This window comes from Lonchura striata, chromosome 17 (genome assembly GCF_046129695.1).
Source record: "Lonchura striata isolate bLonStr1 chromosome 17, bLonStr1.mat, whole genome shotgun sequence".
Lineage (NCBI taxonomy): Eukaryota > Metazoa > Chordata > Aves > Passeriformes > Estrildidae > Lonchura > Lonchura striata.
In genome coordinates, this window is record NC_134619.1 from 1476298 (window position 1) to 1496520 (window position 20223).

The 20223-nt window shown below is 45.3% G+C and overlaps 1 protein-coding gene across 2 annotated transcripts in view; it reads right to left on the minus strand.

Annotated features, from left to right (window-relative positions):
• The window catches only part of ATP9A (ATPase phospholipid transporting 9A), a 52734-nt gene that overhangs the window by 23905 nt on the left and 8606 nt on the right, over positions 1 to 20223 (minus strand). Inside the window, exons 4-14 of one of the 2 annotated variants that reach the window (XM_021534035.3) lie at positions 19407 to 19515; positions 14181 to 14239; positions 13280 to 13331; positions 12181 to 12275; positions 10943 to 11023; positions 10681 to 10756; positions 8578 to 8654; positions 7821 to 7981; positions 7006 to 7148; positions 6070 to 6182; positions 3893 to 4102 (exon numbers count right to left, since the gene is read on the minus strand). In XM_021534035.3, the coding sequence (XP_021389710.1) occupies positions 3893 to 4102; positions 6070 to 6182; positions 7006 to 7148; positions 7821 to 7981; positions 8578 to 8654; positions 10681 to 10756; positions 10943 to 11023; positions 12181 to 12275; positions 13280 to 13331; positions 14181 to 14239; positions 19407 to 19515 (1176 nt within the window). Of the gene's footprint in view, positions 1 to 3892; positions 4106 to 6069; positions 6183 to 7005; positions 7149 to 7820; positions 7982 to 8577; positions 8655 to 10680; positions 10757 to 10942; positions 11024 to 12180; positions 12276 to 13279; positions 13332 to 14180; positions 14240 to 19406; positions 19516 to 20223 lie in introns of both variants that reach the window. The other variant, XM_021534034.3, reaches the window with a different exon arrangement.

The following is a 20223-nucleotide window of genomic DNA, read 5'->3' on the forward strand; positions in this document are numbered from 1 at the left end:
GAGGTACAAACCTGGTAAAGATCTGCTCTGCACAGACACCTCCTCCCTCCTTCCCTGCCAGCATCTCACTGATTCCCATCTGCACCTCACTGCCATCCCTGCAGCTCTGAAGGTAAAGCCCCGTGCGGAGGGACAAAGGGACGAGCAGTGTCGGAGGTGGCAGCAGGGCACTGAGAGCTCTCCTGGCAGTGCCTGGCACTGGGCTGGGATGGGCAGCACACCCAGCTCCAGCTCAGACACAACGGGTTTGCTCTGCAAACACGGAACTCAAGCTGCTCTCAGCCACAGCACAAAGATGAGAAATGTTCAAGATGCAAAAGTGCATTTACAGCTTAGAGGAAGGAGAATTAAAAGCAGGCTTGAAATCCCTTGATTTAAAGGGAGCCCGTGCTCACTGATGAGGGAAATCAGTGAAGCCCAGCCAGCATTTTTCAGCTCCAGCCAGGCCAGGCCTGACTGAGACCTGAGCATTTCAAAGCACAGCAGCCCAGCACAGCGTCCTCCAGCCCTGCTCTCCCCGACAATTAAATTAGCCAAGCCACCACTGAAGTGAATATCGACTAATAAATTTCATTCTAAAGAGACAAATTGATCCTCCTGTGCCATGAGCTGCTCTGCAGGGTCCCCTCTGGGTTGCCTAGGCAGGCAGACAGCAGGCAGAGACCAATTGATCCCGCACCCTTTCATGTGCTGGCAGCTGCCGCCCTGTCAGGGTTAAAGACTGTTTGCCCAGGAATCCCAGGCCTCTTATCTCTGATCAGATTATATCTATTTCATTTCCCCTCCTAGTTACTGTATGGCTACAACTGACAACTGGCTCGCAGAGCCCCAAGGCTGTAACTGATATCTGAATAAAGATACTTCAAGACTTCTAAATGGCAGCGTGCACAGGAAACAAATTTAGGAAATCCTGCTTTCTGTTACAGGAAATGAATCCTATGCCAACTGGTAGAAATTACCCTTGCTGTTAAAGTAAAGAGAACACAAGTTTTTGTACTCATTTCATAAACTGACCTTCCCTGCCATGGCAATATTTTATTGATATAGGATTTCAAAGGCTGGCTTTAACAGGAGTCCAAAGCCATTCCCCTACAGGGAATGTTATTTAACAGCATTACTCCCTTTTCAAGGGCTCCACTTGTGTAGGTCCTGCATTTTGTACCATCTAGGATGACATACAGAGCACAGCTAAATAATATTTGTATATCCAAGACCTACAGACAAGATTTCCTCAGTGCAGCAAAGCATATCTGATTTCTGAACCTGCTGTAATTCTCTACTTAAGATATCACAAGAAAGGAAAAAAGAATTTAAACAATAATCTTGGAAGGATTAGTTATCATGCTATAGTAAAATAAATAAACAATATCCCCCGGGTATTTCAGACAAATTGCTGTGTAAATATTTTAAGGACAGAACTGTATAAAGAGTAAAAGTAAAAGAAAAATCACTGACTTCACTATATACCGCAGTATATATGTAAATAAACAGAAATTTGTGCAAAAATAGCCTGCAAATGCTTTAGGAGAAAAAGAAAAAAAAAAAAAAACCTTAGATGCAGATGACAAAAGCGACCATCTGGAAATCATTGAGAACTGGTTTCAGTGCAAAGGCAGTTGCTTTCTGCACACTGCCTTTTTGGGGAGAGCAAGCCTGCCCCAGCCCACGTGTGGGACAGGACACCCACACCCTGCCAGGGAGGAGCTGCTGCTAGCACTGCACTGCAGCCCAGCCACGCAGGGGCACAGCAGAAATGCAGCCTTGGGCCAACGCACGGAAGAAAATGAATATATAAAAACGCATATGAAACCAATGAATTGCCTACTTTGGGAGAACAACACGATAGGGAATATTCTGAATGTATGTAAATGTGCAAAGCAGCTCTGTGCCAGTCTTTCAGCAGCACAACAGCCCCAAAATCCTCACTCAGCTGGGCTTCCAACAGTGCATTTAATTCCCTGCAAAGCATTTCCCTAACAATGAGGCAAGCCAGCTTCTCTTCTGATGGCAAAGGTGGGAAGGTTGTTATCAGAGGCAAAGCTGGTTTCTTTGAGGCAATACATGGAAGAACCCTTTGAATGTAGTCAGAAGGGTGATTTGATCTCACACTGCCAGTGGGATTCTCAGGGGAAAACTCAAACTTCAGTGTCCCTCCAGCACAGAGCAAACCTAATTGTACAAATTAATAGACAGCAAAATCCATTACTTTTGTTGCACTAAAAGGTGCATCCAAAAAGCATAACCAATATATGAAACCACATTTTATTCCTCTGTCTTTGTCACAGAAGGAAACAACACTATAATTACATTTCCCAGATTTTGCAAGGGGTGGCAAACAGCATTTAAGTGCTGCATTGAACCTGATCTAAACGCTCAGTAAAAGTCTCCAGTGAGTCTCTGGAGAGCTCCAGAGCTTCTCCCCACTGTGCCATCTGCACAGCCTGGCTGCTGGCAGAGAGCTGGCAGGGCCCAGCTCTGCTCTCCAATAAACCTGTGCACTTCACTCCCTCCCCAGAACCAACCTGGGCACTGGCTCTGCCCACCTGCCGTGGGATGTGCCTGGTTACAGTGGTTTACAGCTTCTCCCTGGTCTGGAAGGTCACACACCTCACAGAGCTGAGCTGAGGGAGCATTCCAACCCCCTTCACAACTGTCCTCCCCCAGACAAGAGATCACTCATCATTTACCAACTGTGGGCAAAGGGATTCCTGGCGTTGAAATAAAAAATATACCCAGGACAAAAGGTGCAGGAACACGGACAAAATTCTGTGGTGCAGAGGCTGACAGAACAGCCAGATACCAGTCAGGAGCTTCAGGCAGAGAGGCAGAACAGCTGAGAGGGCACTTCCAGTCTATGCCCAGCTCCTCAGAGCAACAAACACATTAAAACACCATCCTTGTCACTGAACCCGAGCGCTCCCCAGGTCACCGCGGGGATTTTTGCAGCCAGCCAGGTGGCACGGACGGTGTGAGGGCCCCTGTAGGATTCCTTCAAATCAGAGAGTTTTGGGCACGTTGCAAAAGGCAGCCCTCAGAGACAGCAGGATGGCGATTAGAGCTAAGCAGTAGCTATAAGATTTGTCAGCAGAAAAATTATACATGTAGAAAGAAAAGACAAATAGAACCATGGTCTGTGTATTAACGCTTGGGTAGAATAACTGCCCAAGTTGCAGAAAAGTATATCTAGTGAGATATTAGGAAGTTCTAAGCTTAATTAATTGTATCTTAAGGTTTACAAGCAAGTGTCTATTTGAAATAAGCAATCATTGTTTTAACCAAAGGTACGTGCATTTATGGTGATTGGATAGAACTACCATCAATATGCTTTTGTGTAATTGGTCAAAAAGCTTATAAAGTGAGTTGTAACATTAAGTTCTTGGTCTGCTGGCTGGGATGCGAGCTGCTGGCATCTTCCCATTGTCATAACCATGTAATGATGTTGAGAATTTCTGAGAGAGAGGGCATGATTTATGTCTGGAGTGAGAATTGAGCTGCCCCTCAGACCAGACCCCTGATAAGCGGCCTTGAGGGGGCCTAGAAACCTTTGATAAGAATTCAGTTGTGGCGCAGTTAGAAATGATGTTAAGGTAACTACAAAGTAATGAGCTACCTGAGTGTGAATTAGGGTAGAGCTGCAGTGTGAAAAGCCTGACCACCTTAAGGCAAAGGTAAACAACATTAGAGTGTCTTTGTAAACTATAAAGAAGTGTACCTAAACTGCCACCTTCTCTCGAATAACCGGAGAACCATTAACCATACTGGTTCCAAGCGCGTTCCCCGTTTTTTGAGGACCGCGTGTTCCTAACGAGAGTGATGCTGAGGAACAACCCGCCGGAGACGCGTTCCGCGGCCATCCCCTCCCGCGGCCGTCTGCCCGCGGCGCCGCGCTGACCTCGTCGGGGCTGGAGGCCTGGTACACCCTGCAGGAGTCCTCGTAGTGGCGCTCGGCCTCGGCCTGGTCGGTGACGCCGTTGGACTCGTAGACGGGCGTGACGTTGTGGCACAGCGCGATGGCCTTGACGGCCTCGTGCACGCGGCTGCTCATGCTGCGCCGCACCTTGGTGGCCAGCGACGGCCCCTTCACGGCCGGCGGCTCCTGCGCCTGCTGGGACAGGGCGACAGCAAAAGGGCTGTAAAATCACCGGCACTTAGCGTTAGGAGGAAAAATAAGCTTAGCAGGCCCTGGGAAAATAAACGCCCTAAGCGCACGGAGAACTTATACGTGCTAGAACTGCACCTGTACATGGTAAATGATATAATTGTTGGATGTGATCATTGTTTAGTAATTAAATATAATTGCTGTTTAATCGTAAGAATAATCATGAGAAACTGTGGTCAGGGGCCTAAGAAAGATCACGAGAAACTCATGTCAATGTATACAATGGAACAATATAAGTTTAATAATGAATATGTAAGTTATATAGATGATAGAAGTTAAAACGATAGAACATAAAATACATTCAGCTTGAAAGACGTGTCGGAGCCAGATTTGGGTCTGTACCCCTGATTCCCTGAGCTCTCAATAAAAGCACCTGCATATAATCACATCCCATGATGATGTGTGTTCCCAAATGCTGACAAGGGGACAGGCAAACCTCTGAGCTGGGATTGTACAGACAGCCACATCCGCATCCCCAAAAACCAGGCACAACCACACCCTCGCTCAGCCCGGCCCTGGCAATGCCCCAGCATGGCTCAACTCCTGCAGCGTCCTCCTGAAAGCCCCCAAAAGACTGAAGTTTTGGGACATTACACCAACCAAAAGCCTCTCTGCTGCAAATCCACCCAAAGGGTGACACGCTAGCCTCAAAAGGCTCAAAGAAACCTCTTTTTTACTCCATAAAAAAACCACTGCTTTGGGAAATTCAGAATCGCTTAGGTTACAAAAAGATTGAAGTTTTGGGACAGTACACCAACAAAAAGCCTCTTTGCTGCAAATCCACCCAAAGGGTGACACGCCAGCCTCAAAAGGCTCAGAGAAACCTCTTTTTTACTCCATAAAAAAAACACTGCTTTGGGAAATTCAGAATCGCTTGGGTTTCATGTGCAAGAGGATATAATTGGTGAAAACACAAAACAGATGACTCGTATGGAGCTAGAAAATCTTAATTACATTCATTTATTTTTTAATACTATTTATAGTATCAGAATGGGAGTCTTCAGATAATTGCACAATTACTAAATTATCCCAGTTGAAGAAGGGACACACAGTGATCCAGTTTCCTGCTCTGTTAACCTTTAGTGTCAAGAGGACAAAAGTTTCACTTCCAGGTCAAAGGGCCACAACATGGTAAAAATAAGAGCAAAGAATAAGATCTACAGTTCAAAATGAATCATTGCCAGCAAATGCTTCTCATTATAAGGAATCTTACTTGGTAATTATGGAAGTTTTATGAGACATATATCCATTACCAGGGTACTTCCACATGTTATTTTCTACACTAGTGATTAGGTCCCATAAGATCTTCAAATTTAGCATCACTGCTCATCAGCACTGCTGCCAAAATCCAACAGCAAAAAGACAGAACAGTATAAAACACTTCAGCTGAAGTGCACTTGGTCACTGCTCACACACTGGACTAGCCAGTCACCCAAATATTCCTGACAAATACTGGACACTTTGGCAAATAATCCATCAGTAGTCAAGTTTTCTCTAGAGATTCAGTGTAAAGCGAAGGCAAATAAAGCTGAAGTCTGGGGATTTGTGATTTGGGGTTTTTTTGTTGGTTTTTTATTTTTAAATACGGTTCTGTCATATAAGGGTCTCAACGGCAAGAGAAGAACCAAATGCCAGGAAGGAGAAAGAAAAGAGATAGTGGATATCTAAATAGAAGTTATTTTAGACTCAGACCTCAGCAACAGGACACAGGCACACACACTTGCAGGTGATGTGAAACAACCCACAGAACACAATGAGCAATCTGAATATTAATTATGAATTAAACATCCACAGACCTTCACACTTCCCCAAAAGCAGCTCACAAGCAGATCCCTACCACATGAATTCAGTGCTGGCCCAGTGATGTGGAATTTTGGGGTGAGGGAGCCAGGGAGTGCAGCTGCTGGTACCTGTGTGTAGATGCTGAAAATGTGGCTCTGCACCTCGTCCATGGAGTCCAGGCCGTAGGCCACCGTTCCCAGGTGGAGTCTCTTGAAAACCATCTCGTTCTGGGTGAGAGTCCCTGGGAAAAGAGCACCGTGCATGGGAGCAGCTGCCAGCACAGCCCCTGTCCTGCTGTGCCTCAGGCACCCCCTTTTGATCCACTTGTCTGTCCACACTATAAATAAAAGCAGGTAGGGATGGAGGATTTCCTGGATTTCCTCCCACCACTTGGAATCCCACTTTGGTGCTGCCTTCTACCAGAACTTCACTGTGTGTCCAAATTAAACCCTGACCGTGCAGCTGAACCATCACTGCCACTCCCAGCACAGCCAGGCTGGCAGAAATCCCAAATCACAGACCTGAGGGCTGGGGGTGTATAAACAGCAGTGAGATTCACCTCACAGTCACTGCCAGCAGGAGCTGCAGTTCCCACTGGAACCAAAAACACTGGAAGCTGCTTCAGTGGGACCAGGATTTTATGTCAGACCAAACTTTTCCTTACAGCTCAGGCCCTCAATTCAAGCTCAGGTTCAGAAGTGTAAGGGCAGCAGCAGACAGCTTCTGCCTACATATGTAAGTTATCTTAACCTGGCTTTGAAAATCAGCTCTAAAAAGTTGATTTTAATTTTATTTTTACCCTCAGCTTTTGTTGTAATAACGTGCTTTGAGTATTCCTTCAAGTAGTATAATATTCCTGTCCTACCTTACTTACAGCACATTCAGAACAAAAAAAAGCAGAACTTCTTTTTCAAAAACTGATTAAATCATATTATCAAAGTGACAGGAAATGCATATTTCTTCCAGTCCAAAGAAATCTCACATTATCCTCTTTTCCTGGCCAAAAACATAACAAAATCCAAACCACATGCCATGACTCGAAGCTGTGTTTTCTGCACCAGTACCTGTTTTGTCTGTAAGCAAATAGGAAATCCTCCCCAGCTGCTCAGGGATGGTGCTGGACCGAACCACAGTGCCAGGGATTTTGGAATCTCTGCGGATCACCCAGCTGTACACAATCTTCCCCATGTCCAGATTCACACGTAAACTGCACAGGAGGAAAGAGAAAAAGGAAAATAAAAAGCTACCACCAGGTAAACTTTGGAAAAAGTCCTCGTGAACTGCCACAGTGAATGAAAAGACGACGAGTTCCACAGTGAGCCCGAGGTGCCAAAGGAGAGTTTCAGGAGAAGTTTATTCAGAGTCAGTGCTCCGGTGGCCAATGTAATTACAGTGTGATTCAAAGACAGATGACAAAATTGAATGAGAAGAGCAGATATGATTTGAGGGTGGACAGAGTAAGTGATGGATACCAGAGAGCAGATTAGAAATGGAACTGAAATGAATCCCAGTCCTGAACCCAAAGTAATTTACTAATCTACTTACTAATACAGTACAATTTAATATCAAAGTTTCATTGCCCTCTAAATGTATTCCCCTACATTCTGTACAAAACACCCTCAATTTCCATTTTTTGCTCTGTTCTTATCACAGCAACCTCCTTACACTGAGAGAAGTGAATTTAAATGCCTAATGCACAGCCTGAGCCAGTGAATGGGCTAACAAATGGAACAAATTCAGCAGAAACAACAAAGCAATTCTTATGTTTGACCAGTAACTGCACTCCTGGCCTTGCTCACTGTGACAGGAGGAACAGGAAGAGCTGAGGTGCCCGAGCAGGCTGTGCTGTGCTGGGGAACATTCCCAGCTGTCCCCTCACCTGATGGGAATGATATTGGAGAACAGCAGCAGGAACCTGATGATCTGCAGGTACCAACGGCCTGCAAAGTGCTGAAGGGCCACCATGACCAGGGACACCACCACCAGAGCCCCAAAGAGGATCTTGGTGAGACAGTTCACCTCCAAATCAAAGAGGCCAATCTAGAACAGCAGGAGAGATTTCAGGCACACAGATGAAGGTGTCAGCTTAGTGCAATGTTCAAAAGGAAGTGAGCTGCCACTTCATTCAAAAATCCATTCCCACTAGTCAGCTCCTCTTCTTTCAAAACACTACAAACATATTTAAATTTATAATCAATACTCTTGCCAGCTTATTGAATGAGATTTCCATCCCTCAGAAGCTCAGCAGAGGATGCAGAGGTGTGGGAGGGCTCAGGCTGCCACAAGCTGCAGGCTGAGCAAACGTCCCTGCACCGTGGCTTAGCTGTGCTTCAATGGAAGAATGCAGCAAAAGTAGCTGTTCTATTCCAACAGGGACTGCCTCATTAGAAACATGTACAACAATGGTTTTGACAACCTTAAAAAGAGCATCAGGACACGTGTATAATAGGATGAAAAAAATCAGGAGAAATAGGTTCTGTTATGGTAACTATCTTAAATCACAGGCTGGAAAATATTAATTATTCCTGTGAGGTTCTCCCTGTAGTGTATACATAGAGTATTTGGAAGGATCTTCTTTTAAAAAATGATCTGTTTCTGACCCTTGTTATTTTTACAAACCTGTTTCTTCACCATACCTTACTTCTTGGGTTGGAAGTATTCATCACACTGCGCAGCTCCCTGCCCGTGTAGAGGACAACTCCCACCACAGTACCTGCACACACAAAGGTTTTCTCCATCAAAATACTTCTCAGGTGGAGAGCATTTTCAGCAGGCTAATTTCAGAAGCAACCAGAAATTCAAAAAGCTGATATCTGCAATACAACACCTATGAAAACACAGACTGGAACAGGAAACATCCTCCCAGGCAGTAATTCAGTCCCAGGGTTGGGCTGGATGCAGCATCCCAGACTCCAGCAGCTCATGGGAAGAGCAGCCAGCTCTGCTCCATCTTCCCTGACCCCCTTTTGATCCACTTGTCTGTCCACACTATAAATAAAAGCAGGTAGGGATGGAGGATTTCTTGGATTTCCTCCCACCACTTGGAATCCCACTTCGGTGCTGCCTTCTACCAGAACTTCACTGTGTGTCCAAATTAAACCAGCTCTGGGCCAGGGTTATTTATTGGTAAAGGCTGGAACAATCAGAGCAAATCCAATGAACTCAGAGCTCAAAGACATAATTGCCTCATTTTACAATCTACAATTTCCTTTAAGTGTTTATCTAAACACTGCTCCTACCACAAAGTGAATCATATCAACTCCTGCCTTCCTGGAACAGATGGAGCTGCTGGGAGCCCATCAGTGAATTTGAATGCTCTGTCCCACAGTTGCTAAAGAGCTGAGAGCAATGAAGTTCTCATTTTTCTTCTTGCAGAAACATATTTCAGTTTAGCACCATAAAATACAGGGTTTCTATGGTTTTTCTCTTAAAGACTTTGCAAAGAGCCATGAAGAAAAAGCTGTCTACCATCAACAGTTTAATAGCTGCTATTGCCCAGTGTTAGGAGTCTCTAAAAATGGAGAAAACCAACTCTAAAAAAAAGCACTGCTGCCAATACATTGATACTTTATACTCTCCTGTTCCCTGCTCTCACTTATAATCAGTTTTAACAAGCTGCAGGTGACTTATTTTTAAATAAGGCTGATTCAAGAGAGGTGGTTTCTAAAAATACACTGAGAAACATTCCTTTAAAAAAACACCCCCAAAAACAACAACAAATCCTCGGAGCCAGATGGCAGGTGGTGGTAAGATCATCACAATTCAGATCAGCAGATGGCACAGCTACTCCAAATCCACTGCAAACAGGCAGAGTCAGACCCAGCCCTCCTGCAGCAGATGGAGAAAGACACATTGCTCTGCTTCATCTTACAGGGGCTGCCCCAGCGAGATGGCACCACTCACAGCAGAAGAAAAATAATATCCACATTTTCTCCTAACAGAAATAACCTACAACATGCTATTTGTTGTTACCACAGGAGAAACAAAATCCAGTATTGTATTGCTAAGTCAGTCAAAATGAGAGGAAGCACCTGCCAGGACTATTAAAAGCTTGAGGAGCTGTAAAAAAGGAGTGTTTCTAGTTGGTTTATGGCCATTTCAGACAGACTCAGTGGCATAAACCATTTGAAATTATATTTGCAAATGCACTGGCAAGTCTCTCCATTTGACAAGTTTCATTCCAGAGCTGGACTCCAGAATTCCACTCTCCTCCAGCTACTGCCCAGCAAACACTCTGGGCAGGAGAGGAGCAAGGCTTTTACTGTGACAAGCCTCTACAGGGGGGCATTGATTCATCTCAGGCCTCGGGAGTTTATCGTACACATGAGTCAAAATCTGCCAAAGACTTGATTTTTTTTCCCCTTTTTTAAGAACATATAGGACAAACTCAATGGAAGCACTTACCTGGAAATCTTTCATCTCAGTTTCTGTTCCCAGAATCCATTTGACACCATTTCTGTTACAGATTAGGATGTCAATGTGCAGGGCAATTAAGTGCTATTCTGCTCCTAGATGCTAAAGAAGGGCCCCAAAGGCCACTCCACTTCTTTCTCATCTAGAAATGTCCAAGAGGCAATTAGATGTCAGCTCAGCTCCCCAGAGGTGTCAGGACAAGGGGGAAACCTCATTCCAACTGCTAATTTCTCCAACTGACAGAATTATTATTCCATCACAGAAATACCTTTAAAAATTGTTAACATATTCCCTTAAAAACAATTTTACATGGGTCTCCACCTTACCTGATGCGATCACTGTGCTGGCCCACAGGGTGTTTTCTATGCTTAAACTTTCATTTACTGCAGGGTCACTGTCTTCCTGCAATGGATGAAAAGAGAAAAATAAACTCGTCAGTAATGGAAAAGAGCAGAGGATGAGAAGAGTCCACAGAGGTGTTTGGGGAGAGGTGCTGGGCGAGCTGGCAGAGGATTTCGGATAGGATGGAGAAGTTTCATAAGCCCTGGTGGCTCTCTGGCTGCCTCCAGACCCTGCCAGCAGACTCACCCTGGTGAAGGTCCCCACGAAGTTGTGGATGTCAATGTTGGGCTCCTCTGCGTAGACGTAGGAGCGGATTTGCAGCAGGTCCTGCCAAGCAGACACATCCATCAGTCCCACAGCTACAGCCACCCACAGCCTAGCAGCACACAGGGCTTTACCAGAGCTGCACCAAGAGTCGCTCGGCGTGGTTTAGAACCAACTCCTCTCGATACCTGCGGCACCCCCAGAGCCCCCCAGACAGCACAGCTGGGCAGCAGCAGCACTGAGGGGATTTCAGTGTCCAGCCCTGGCACTGCTCCGTGCCCAGGAGCAGCCCCGCAGCCTGCAGGCAGGGCTCGCAGGTTGTTGGAACTCAGAATGGCCCTCAGACATTTTTAGAGGTTCCAGGCCTTGGTCAGAAGCATTTTAGATCCCAGCAGGCAGCTGCAAACAGCTGTGATTTTGAGTTTGAACCATGGAATGAATTACCAACTTTGAAGGTGGAACAAGCAGTCACAAAGGGTTAGATGGGATAGTAAAAGTAGTTACAAAACAGAAGGGAAATTTTTTTAGTATTGTACAGGGAGGTTTTAGCACCTGTCCAGGGGGGTTTTTACTTTGTACATGGGGGTCAGAAGTTCTAAGATGGAGGAAAGTGGGCTGATCCTGTTATTCCTCCTTCTTCTTCCTTGCCTCCATGTTCTTGGTGATGTTGGCACTCACAGATTGGTTTAGAGTAGAAAAGCACTTTGTAATATAGGTAATAGGCATTGGGGAAAAACTGTAACCATGTAACACGTAATGTACATATAAAAGATAGAAAATCACCATTTAATATAGGTAATAGGCTTTGGGGGAAAACTGTAAACATGTAACACGTAATGTACCATATAAAAGATAGAAAAGCACCATTTAATATAGGTAATAGGCACTGGGGAAAAACCATAAATATGTAACACGTAATGTCCCATATAAAAGAAAGCAGCAGCTCTGGCGGGGAGAGAAGAAGCAGTCGGGGTCAGAGAGGATGTCAGGGTGTGTGTGTGCCTCTGCCTGAGCTGTGAGCAAACGACAGCAGCCTCAGGAGAAATTCTTTTAGATAACTTGCAATAAACTGCCTTGACACCAAACAACAGAGACTGCTGAGCCTTTCTTTGGAAGCTCGGGCTGGAGGAGAGACTTTTCCAGCACACGAGACCCCAGAGCAAGCCCGGGGTCTCAAGCAGGTGAAGCCCCCCCTCCCAGCCCAGCCGGGGCAGGCTCACCGAGGCCGTGGGCAGGCGCTGGGTGCAGCCCACGGGCAGGCGCAGCTTCCAGTCCGTCTCGCCGTCCAGCTGGTCCGTGCGCAGGAAGCAGGAGCCTGGGGATGGAACACAGTCAGGGACCCTTCCTGCTCTGCCCAGGCACAGCCACAGCTAACCCAGGGCATGCTTCCCCCCCAGGGCACTCACAGCCTTCTTTTGATAGCAAAAGGGTTTTAACATCATGGGCATTTAGGGTTAAAAGGAAAATTAAGCTTAGTAGGCCGTGGAAAAATAAATACCTTAGGTACATGTAGGCCTTGTACCTTGCTAGAACTGCACCTGTGTAACTAGTACGTAATAAATGATATAATTGTTAGATGATGATTGTTCAGTAATTAAATATAATTGCTGTTTAATCGTAAGAATAATCATGAGAAACTGTGGTCAGGGGCCTGAAGAAAGATCATGAGAAACTCATGTCAATGTATACAATAGAACAATATAAGTTTAATAATGAATATGTAAGTTATATAACAATAGAATATAAAATACATTCAGCTCGAAAGCCGTGTCGGAGTCAGATTTGGGTCTGGACCCCTGATTCCCAGAGTTCTCAATAAAAGAACCTGCATATAAACATGTCCCGTGATTTTGTGTGTTCCTGAACACTAACACTTTCTCTGGAAACAGGGTCTGATTTACATTTGTTCATAATGAACGATGGCGTTCCTGCACCCCATTCCTTTCCTCCACTAGGCCAGAATTCTCTGTGCTATACCTTTTTAAGACACTTGAAATGTTCCCATTAATCTGTTTTCTAACCCTTCTGATCAAACATTTCCTAATCCCACACTTAACAAAACAAGCCTGAACTGTAAGTAAATATATCTAAAATGCAACCAGATTCATTTACCCCAGACTCAACCCCTACATTCTTTCATTAGCAAACAAAAGTAGAGTATAACATCCTGAGAAGTGGTGGTCCATAAAACCACTTGAGTTCCCCCTCTCTCTAAAATTTTACTATTATCTATTTCTTTCACATTTCCCAAAGATAATTTTCTCCAAACAACCAGTGAAAGGTTAATGGCCATTTTGACAATTGGTTCCAGATGTTTACCATTCTTCTCTGACGTCCTCAGGAAGATCATGTCAGCAGGGACCCTCTGGTTCTGGGAGGAGAAGAAAGGCCATGATTGTGCAGGCAGCCCTGCACGCGTGTGCAGCGCCCTGCCAGAGCAGAGGCACAGAGAGGATTCCTTTGTCAGCCTGGAGCCTGGGACTCTGCTCTGAATCCTGAACTCGCTCCCCTGCAGAATTCCAAGCGCAGGGCAATAACTGGTGCCAGCTCCCACCGGCCAGACCCAAGGGTTAGGTTTACAAAAGGGCTGCAGAGTAATTCTAGAAGTATGAAGGAATCTTAAACTAGTGCTGGTTTCCTTTCAAGGAGTCCCATGCTAGCAGAAAGGTTCTATCTGCAATCTGCAGCTACCAAGTTTCTCATTTTCACTGAGAGTTTTCATACTAATGGTTTTAGAGGTCACAGCTGCATGCAGAGAGTGGGTGGGAAAAATATAAAATCAGTGGATTAAAAAAACCACATTAGAAGTTGTAGGAAGGGGGAAATATACCTGTATGTACCAGTACCTACAGAGAGATCACTGGGCCTCCCAAAACTGCAATGCCAATACCCAAAGAAACACCTGGGTGCTGCATCTGTTCCAGCTATTTAACCTGTGTCCAACACTCACAGGAAGGATAGGGAAGCTCTTTCTCTTGCTCTAGCATAAGTAAAAAATGAGGTTATAGGTGCATGCCTCATTTGTAAAGGTATCTGATGTTACTGGTGAGATGGGAGAACCCTGTAAAGGGATTAAATATTTAAACTTATATTCAACACCTGCTATTCTAAGCCTATTATAAAGCAAGCAGGAATTCAAAAGATCTCATTTTCTATGGTCTTACACAAAAAAAAAAAAAAAAAAAAAGCTTTACACAGAAAGATGAATATAAAGGCAAACCTTTTCCACAATGATGAGGTCACCCACTTGTATGTTAGAGCTCTTCACCTTGACAGTCCCTGCAAAGGGAAGGAGCTGGTGTTAGAGCAGAGCAGGACAGGGCTTGGGGTGCTGTGTGCTGCTCCTCCCCTCCCTTCCTTCCCCTGCACTGTGGGGGCAAAAATGGGAAATGTTTCCACCACAGGAGGTGGGCAATGCTGCCCTGAAAAGAATCCTGAGCCCACTATCCCCACTAAGGGGTGGGTCCCAAAAAAGGGATGAAAGCCCCTCATATAACAGCCCCAGCCAGTCCCCAGTCATAACTCTGAAACAACTCCTTAAACTCCTTTTTGTCCTGCTTAACTCATGAATCCAAAACCACTTTCAGCATCGGGCAGATGCCAGAGCGAGAACAGAAAGCTACAGCAGGGAACCATCAAATCCAACTCCTCTCCTCAGGTGCCTGAGAACGTAAGGCTGGACTCCCAAGCCAAGGCCTCGAAGCTGGAATAAAACAGGTCCATCAAATTCCAGCCTCATTCCCTGCCCTGCTGCAGCTCCAGGATCTGGCTCAGCTCTGCCACCTCTGCTGTGCCTCTGGCAGGACTGGCCAAGCAAGCAGAGAACAGGTCCTCCAGAAATGGTGTAAATATTTATTCCCGCGCAGCTGTCAAACATTTCCCGGTTGCTTTAAAACAGGGGATTAATTTAACAATTGGCCAGTAATTTCGAATCATTAGCCAGCTCTAGATTTGGCTCCTCAGACTAACTAGTGATTTATAATCAGTTAATTTGAACCCTGCCTCCACGTGTCTGTTATATTTCAACAAAAGCCTCTTTAATCTGCTGTGATTTGAGTGGAAGTGGGGGAGGCACGTGGAGCTCACCCTGGCACGGACAGCACTCGTACTGTACCTCAAAATTCACGGGCTAACTGGCCAGATAGCAGCTCAGGGGGAAAGCAGAGGGGGAAAGGAGGGGGAATAGAAATTAGCACAAAGCACAAAGGTCACTGGGATTTTACTACTGGCAGTCCCTTCATTAGCATCCTTCTCAGGATATGCTTCAGTGTTTCTGCTCCAAATTAACAATGAAAGCCATTCTGGGCTGGGGGCAGCCTGCTGCTTTGGTGACACACTGTGTGCCTAACAACATGCTTCATCACTGCTGCTAATAAATGCAGACTTCCTTGCATGCTGTAATTATTCCTACAAATTATAAGCAGTCATGGCCCATTTCACAAATATCTCATAGGTCTTTCGTGGATTCTGGAGTTTGCCGTGTGAGGTTTTTTGATTTATTTAAAAAAAAAAAAAAAAGGGTAAACAAAATGAATGCTGGGCTAAAGACATCTCTGCCGGGGCAGGAAGCAAACTGGGGATTAAGAGTCCATTACGCCGGGGCTTGAAAAGAAAAGCTGCACTCCAAGAGGATCAAAAAAAGCATCCCTGGCAGTCCTCTGTATGGGCTATACAAAGTTAGGTACTATGACACTAAAAGGGTCTGACAGATAACATCTCTTCCTCTCCTTTTAATACGGTTATTCACAAAGCAACAAAAAGTGCTTTTGAATATTCTCCTGGGCAAAGGGAGGCGGGGGAAAGCCCGAGTGCTCCCCCACACAGGCACAGCCACTGCCGACCCCAAGTGCAAAAAAGTGTGGATTTGTTTAACCATATTTTCTGTATTCTCTCCGAGAGCACGAGGATTTATCTGGGGACTGTCAGAAGGAGCAGAGCTACCTGCAGGGTTCAGGCAAACTTATTTTGTGAGGTTTTCCTTAACGAGGTTAAAAATCACTCTGCAAAAGAAAAATTAATGCCTGGACAAGGCTGCAACGTGATGATTTCCTATCATTACGCACATAAAAGGCTTTTGGGATCATTATGCTGAAAACAGTATCATCTGCTTTAAAATCTTTCCAATTTGAGAAAACCCAAAGCAGCTGGAGCAGATTTGTCTTGTTCACCAAGCCTCCCAAGCTCAGCTGTTGGAGGGTAAAACAAAGAGGGGACCTTTCTAAGCAGCACACGTTTTTATAACTCCTGGATAAATGAGATGCCCTTTTTGGGTAGCTAATTCTGCTTCTGCAGCCTCCCTGGCCCCGTGGGTGACATCTCTGCAGTGTGCACCACACGTCCTGCTAAGGAGGCCCAGGACCAGATGTTTCCTTTGACTCAGGACTCCCATAAAGCAACTTGCTTGAATTAGTTTTATTTTGATCTTGGGAATTCTGTAATTCCCTTTTCTTTCTGTGGGGAAACTGCCACCTAAACATCAGATGTTTTCTCGTGCAAGTTTAAAACCAGCTAATAAGCACAACTGGTTCATTTCCCAGAATTGCTCTGCTATTTAATTATTTTTGTAATCATAAACTCCTGGTTTTCTAAGTGCAACTAGAAATGCTTCCTTGAAATACACACAGGTTTATTCAGCATTTATATCACTTTCAGTTTGTACTTAAGTTAATCAGAATAGAAGTTGGTGTTGATCACTTTTTAAAACTAGTCTTGATCTCTCATTCAAAAAAATCTGTTTTAAAATTGGTCTGGTATTCATTTCATTCTCTGCTGTATTCTGATTTATCTTCTTTAGAGACAAGGAAGTAAACATAATCAAATGCAAACAGTTTGCTCCAATTTAAGCTATGGTTATTGAAATGATCACCAAATTTGCAGCATGATGGATGTACCAGAAAGCAGATCATTTCAAGTAAAAAATATATTGGCCAAAAAATATTCCCTTTTTTGCCCTGTGAGCACTTAGGTCAAAATTTCACAATAGATCTGAAAAGCTGCACTGAAGTACAGATCCAAACACTTACTTTGGAATTAAAGATGAGGCCATAGATTTACTAAACCAAATTAAACACATCTAAAAAATAAAAAATAAGGTGGGGGTAGGTTTTTTTGATGCTCTGCACCAAACTTTTGGCTTTTGTAGCCTTATGCTGTGGAGCAGGACTCGCAGAGTTTGGGAAAATATTGGTTTTTTTATGGCTGGTAAATGCCAATGATCTGTATCTTAAGTAGCACCCCTCAGTAGGAGGTCCCTTCCCACTTCTCTGTGGAGTTTCTCTCTATTATGCAGCGTTACCCAGGGAGGGGGGCTGCAGGAGAAGAAAAACAAGCCAGGAATTTGCAAGCACAGTCCGAGCTTTCCATCAAGCAGATCAGGACACAGACCCCTGAACACAGGGAGGCTTGTGCCTCATGAATAGGGGATTGAAATTTGATTATTTTTTATAACAATCCAAACATCTCTCCTTTCAATGCACAGCTTTCCACTAAAAAAAAAAAAAGCTTTCCAGAAGTCTGCTGGTTTCATCATTTTAGAACATAAATGGATCATCTGGGTAAAAGGATAAAGAAGGTTTAGGGTGGAGGTTTTTGTCATCAGGTCTCAGCACAGGGCTGTGCCAAACCCCTGCAGCATGACCTGTGCTGGTGAACAGCAGCAAAAAAAGAAACAGCCTGCAAATAGCCCAAGTCCTGCTGTCAGCTACACTGAAAATTAATTGTTCAGATCAGCTGTTCCAAATTTATTTTGGTATTTGCTGCCTCTACCTCTGAGCTGGTGACACTCTCCCTTGAAAACTCAGCTCCTTCCTCTGACTGTATAAAGGGGTGAGATAAAACAACCCCCAAATTTCCATCCCCAGCCTCACCAGGCCCTTCCCTGCTCCCAGGTAATTCCCAGAGGAGCTGAGGTATAAATCAGCGGAAAATGAGATTATCAGCTCTCCCAAAAAATTAAGTTCTGAGATTCGGTGAGGGACAGAAAATTACTTTTCTCCCCAAACCATGTGACAATCATAAATAATTTTCTATGTTTTTTTTCTACTCTAAATTATACTACAGTCCCATTCCTGTTTCTGCAAAAATTCATGTTAAATACAGTGGCTTGAGATTTTCAGCTAGTGCCAGCTGCCAATCCTCCTTGGTTTCTTTCACAAAAATTAGAAAAGTTAAAGGACTGGGGGGAGGGAAATCATTCATGGGAAACGTAATAGCAATATGAAAAGAACTAAAGGAGAGGTCAGGCCCCTTATAGATCATTGAATAGAATCCAGAAGGCAACTCTTTTATATCTTTAAATAGATGTAGTACACCCCTCTTGCATGAGGCTTTTGTTGGTTGCCAAGCATTTTAAGTGTTGTACTAAGAACATGTTATTAAAGGGGGATTTAATATTCAGAAACTCCAAACTCCCCAGTTTGGAGTTGCCTCATAACTCCTGGCATGGGAAATATATCAGCCTTAAGCAATTACATTTGAAAAGCAGCCTTATTCCTACAAATGCAGCCTATTTTTACTACACCTCCATCACTGCATCTTAATTCAGGGCTATCAACTTCTATAACTAAGAAACTGGAAATGGAAAAGCAGCAAAACTTGCTCAAATTCAGTTCATTCCCTTTTTAAAACAAAAGCCTGGCCTCACCATCTTTGCCGTGGCATTAGGAGTAAGTCCGTAGTGAGGCAGCACTGGACTGCTCACAGGAGAATTTCAATTCTTTGTCAGGTACAGCACGGCTGGAAACAAGGGCCAGAGCTGGGCCAGGCTCAGCTGAGCCCCAGCCTGGCTCCCTCCCAAACCCCAAACCCCAAACGGGGGCTCCAAACTCCTCAGGCTGGCCAGGAGCTCAGGGGGATGGACAGGAAAATGCAGGAGCTGATCCTGCCAGAACTGCATCAGCTTCTGCTGGCAAACACACCCCTCACAGACATTTTAGGGTCTTTTTAGGCTCTACAGGGTGGGGATGCCCTGGAACAGAATTCCCAGAGCAGCTGTGGCTGTTCTGGATCCCTGGCAGTGCCCAGGGCCAGGCTGGGCAGGGCTGGGATGGAATTCCCAGAGCAGCCGTGGCTGTTCTGGATCCCTGGCAGTGCCCAGGGCCAGGCTGGGCAGGGCTGGGATGGAATTCCCAGATTTGTTGTGGCTGTCCTGGATCCCTGGCAGTGCCCAGGGCCAGGCTGGACAGGGCTTGGAGCAGCTTGGACAATGTAAAGTGTCCCTACCATGGATGGGGTGGCACTGGATGATCTTTAGGGTCCCTTCCCACCCAACCATCCCACGAACCCCTCAGCAAACCCCAACTCCAGCAGAGCCACCCAGGAGCAGCCCCAGATGGCAGCAGCAGCAGCGTGGCCACGAAGGCACGTGCGCGGGAGCCCCGAGCCCCCTGCCAGGCCTGAGCTGTGGCTGTGGCTGGCAGCAGGGCAGGATCTGGGGCCTGGAGCTCACCTCTGGCCGTCAGCTTGCTGTAGATCTGCGAGTTCACCTCCTTGTCCCGCACGTAGCAGCGCAGCTCCTCGGCCGCCTCGCGGATCACGGTGACAGCCAGCACAAACCCCTGCCAGCAGCACGGGGGGAAAGAGCAGGGAGCAAAAGGTCAGGCAAAAAATCACCTCTGCCTCCGAGACAGCAAGATTCATCAGTGCCAGCACCAGCAATCTGCATTTCCTTTTTCTGTCCCATCTTCCCGAATCGGCTGCTGTGCAACCCCCAGCACCAAACACACACCAGCTGCTTAAAAACACCCTTGGAGTTCAAGAAACTTTCCAGTTTTAACATGATGCTTTCCCCAAGCACATCTCTGTAAAGGTAACCCCCAAGCAAGTCTTTGTAAACTTATCCCCAAGGAAACCTTTGTGGAGTTTCCCTGAAGAATGCAAGTACCACATCTCATTTCACCTCACAGCTGAGTAACTCAGAGTGAGAAATCCAGGCTAAGGCAGATCCCTCAAATCTTGGTGCTCAGCACCTCAGAGCCACTGAAGTCAGCACATCTCATCTGGGAGATTTGTTTGTACAGAAATGTATACAGAAATCTGTATAACTCCCTTTTTATACATACAGATACACAGAGGATGCATGTGTGGATGTATGCAGACACTCCACCTACACAAATAACTCCATAGAGATATTATGTGCTCTACTCATGGCATAATTACACGTTTGCCTGATTAGGGCTCCAGTCCTGCTTTTCTGTGCATATGAGCAGTCATTTCATTTCCTGTTGCCATGAGGAAATGCCTGCATCACATCCTTCACTGTATAA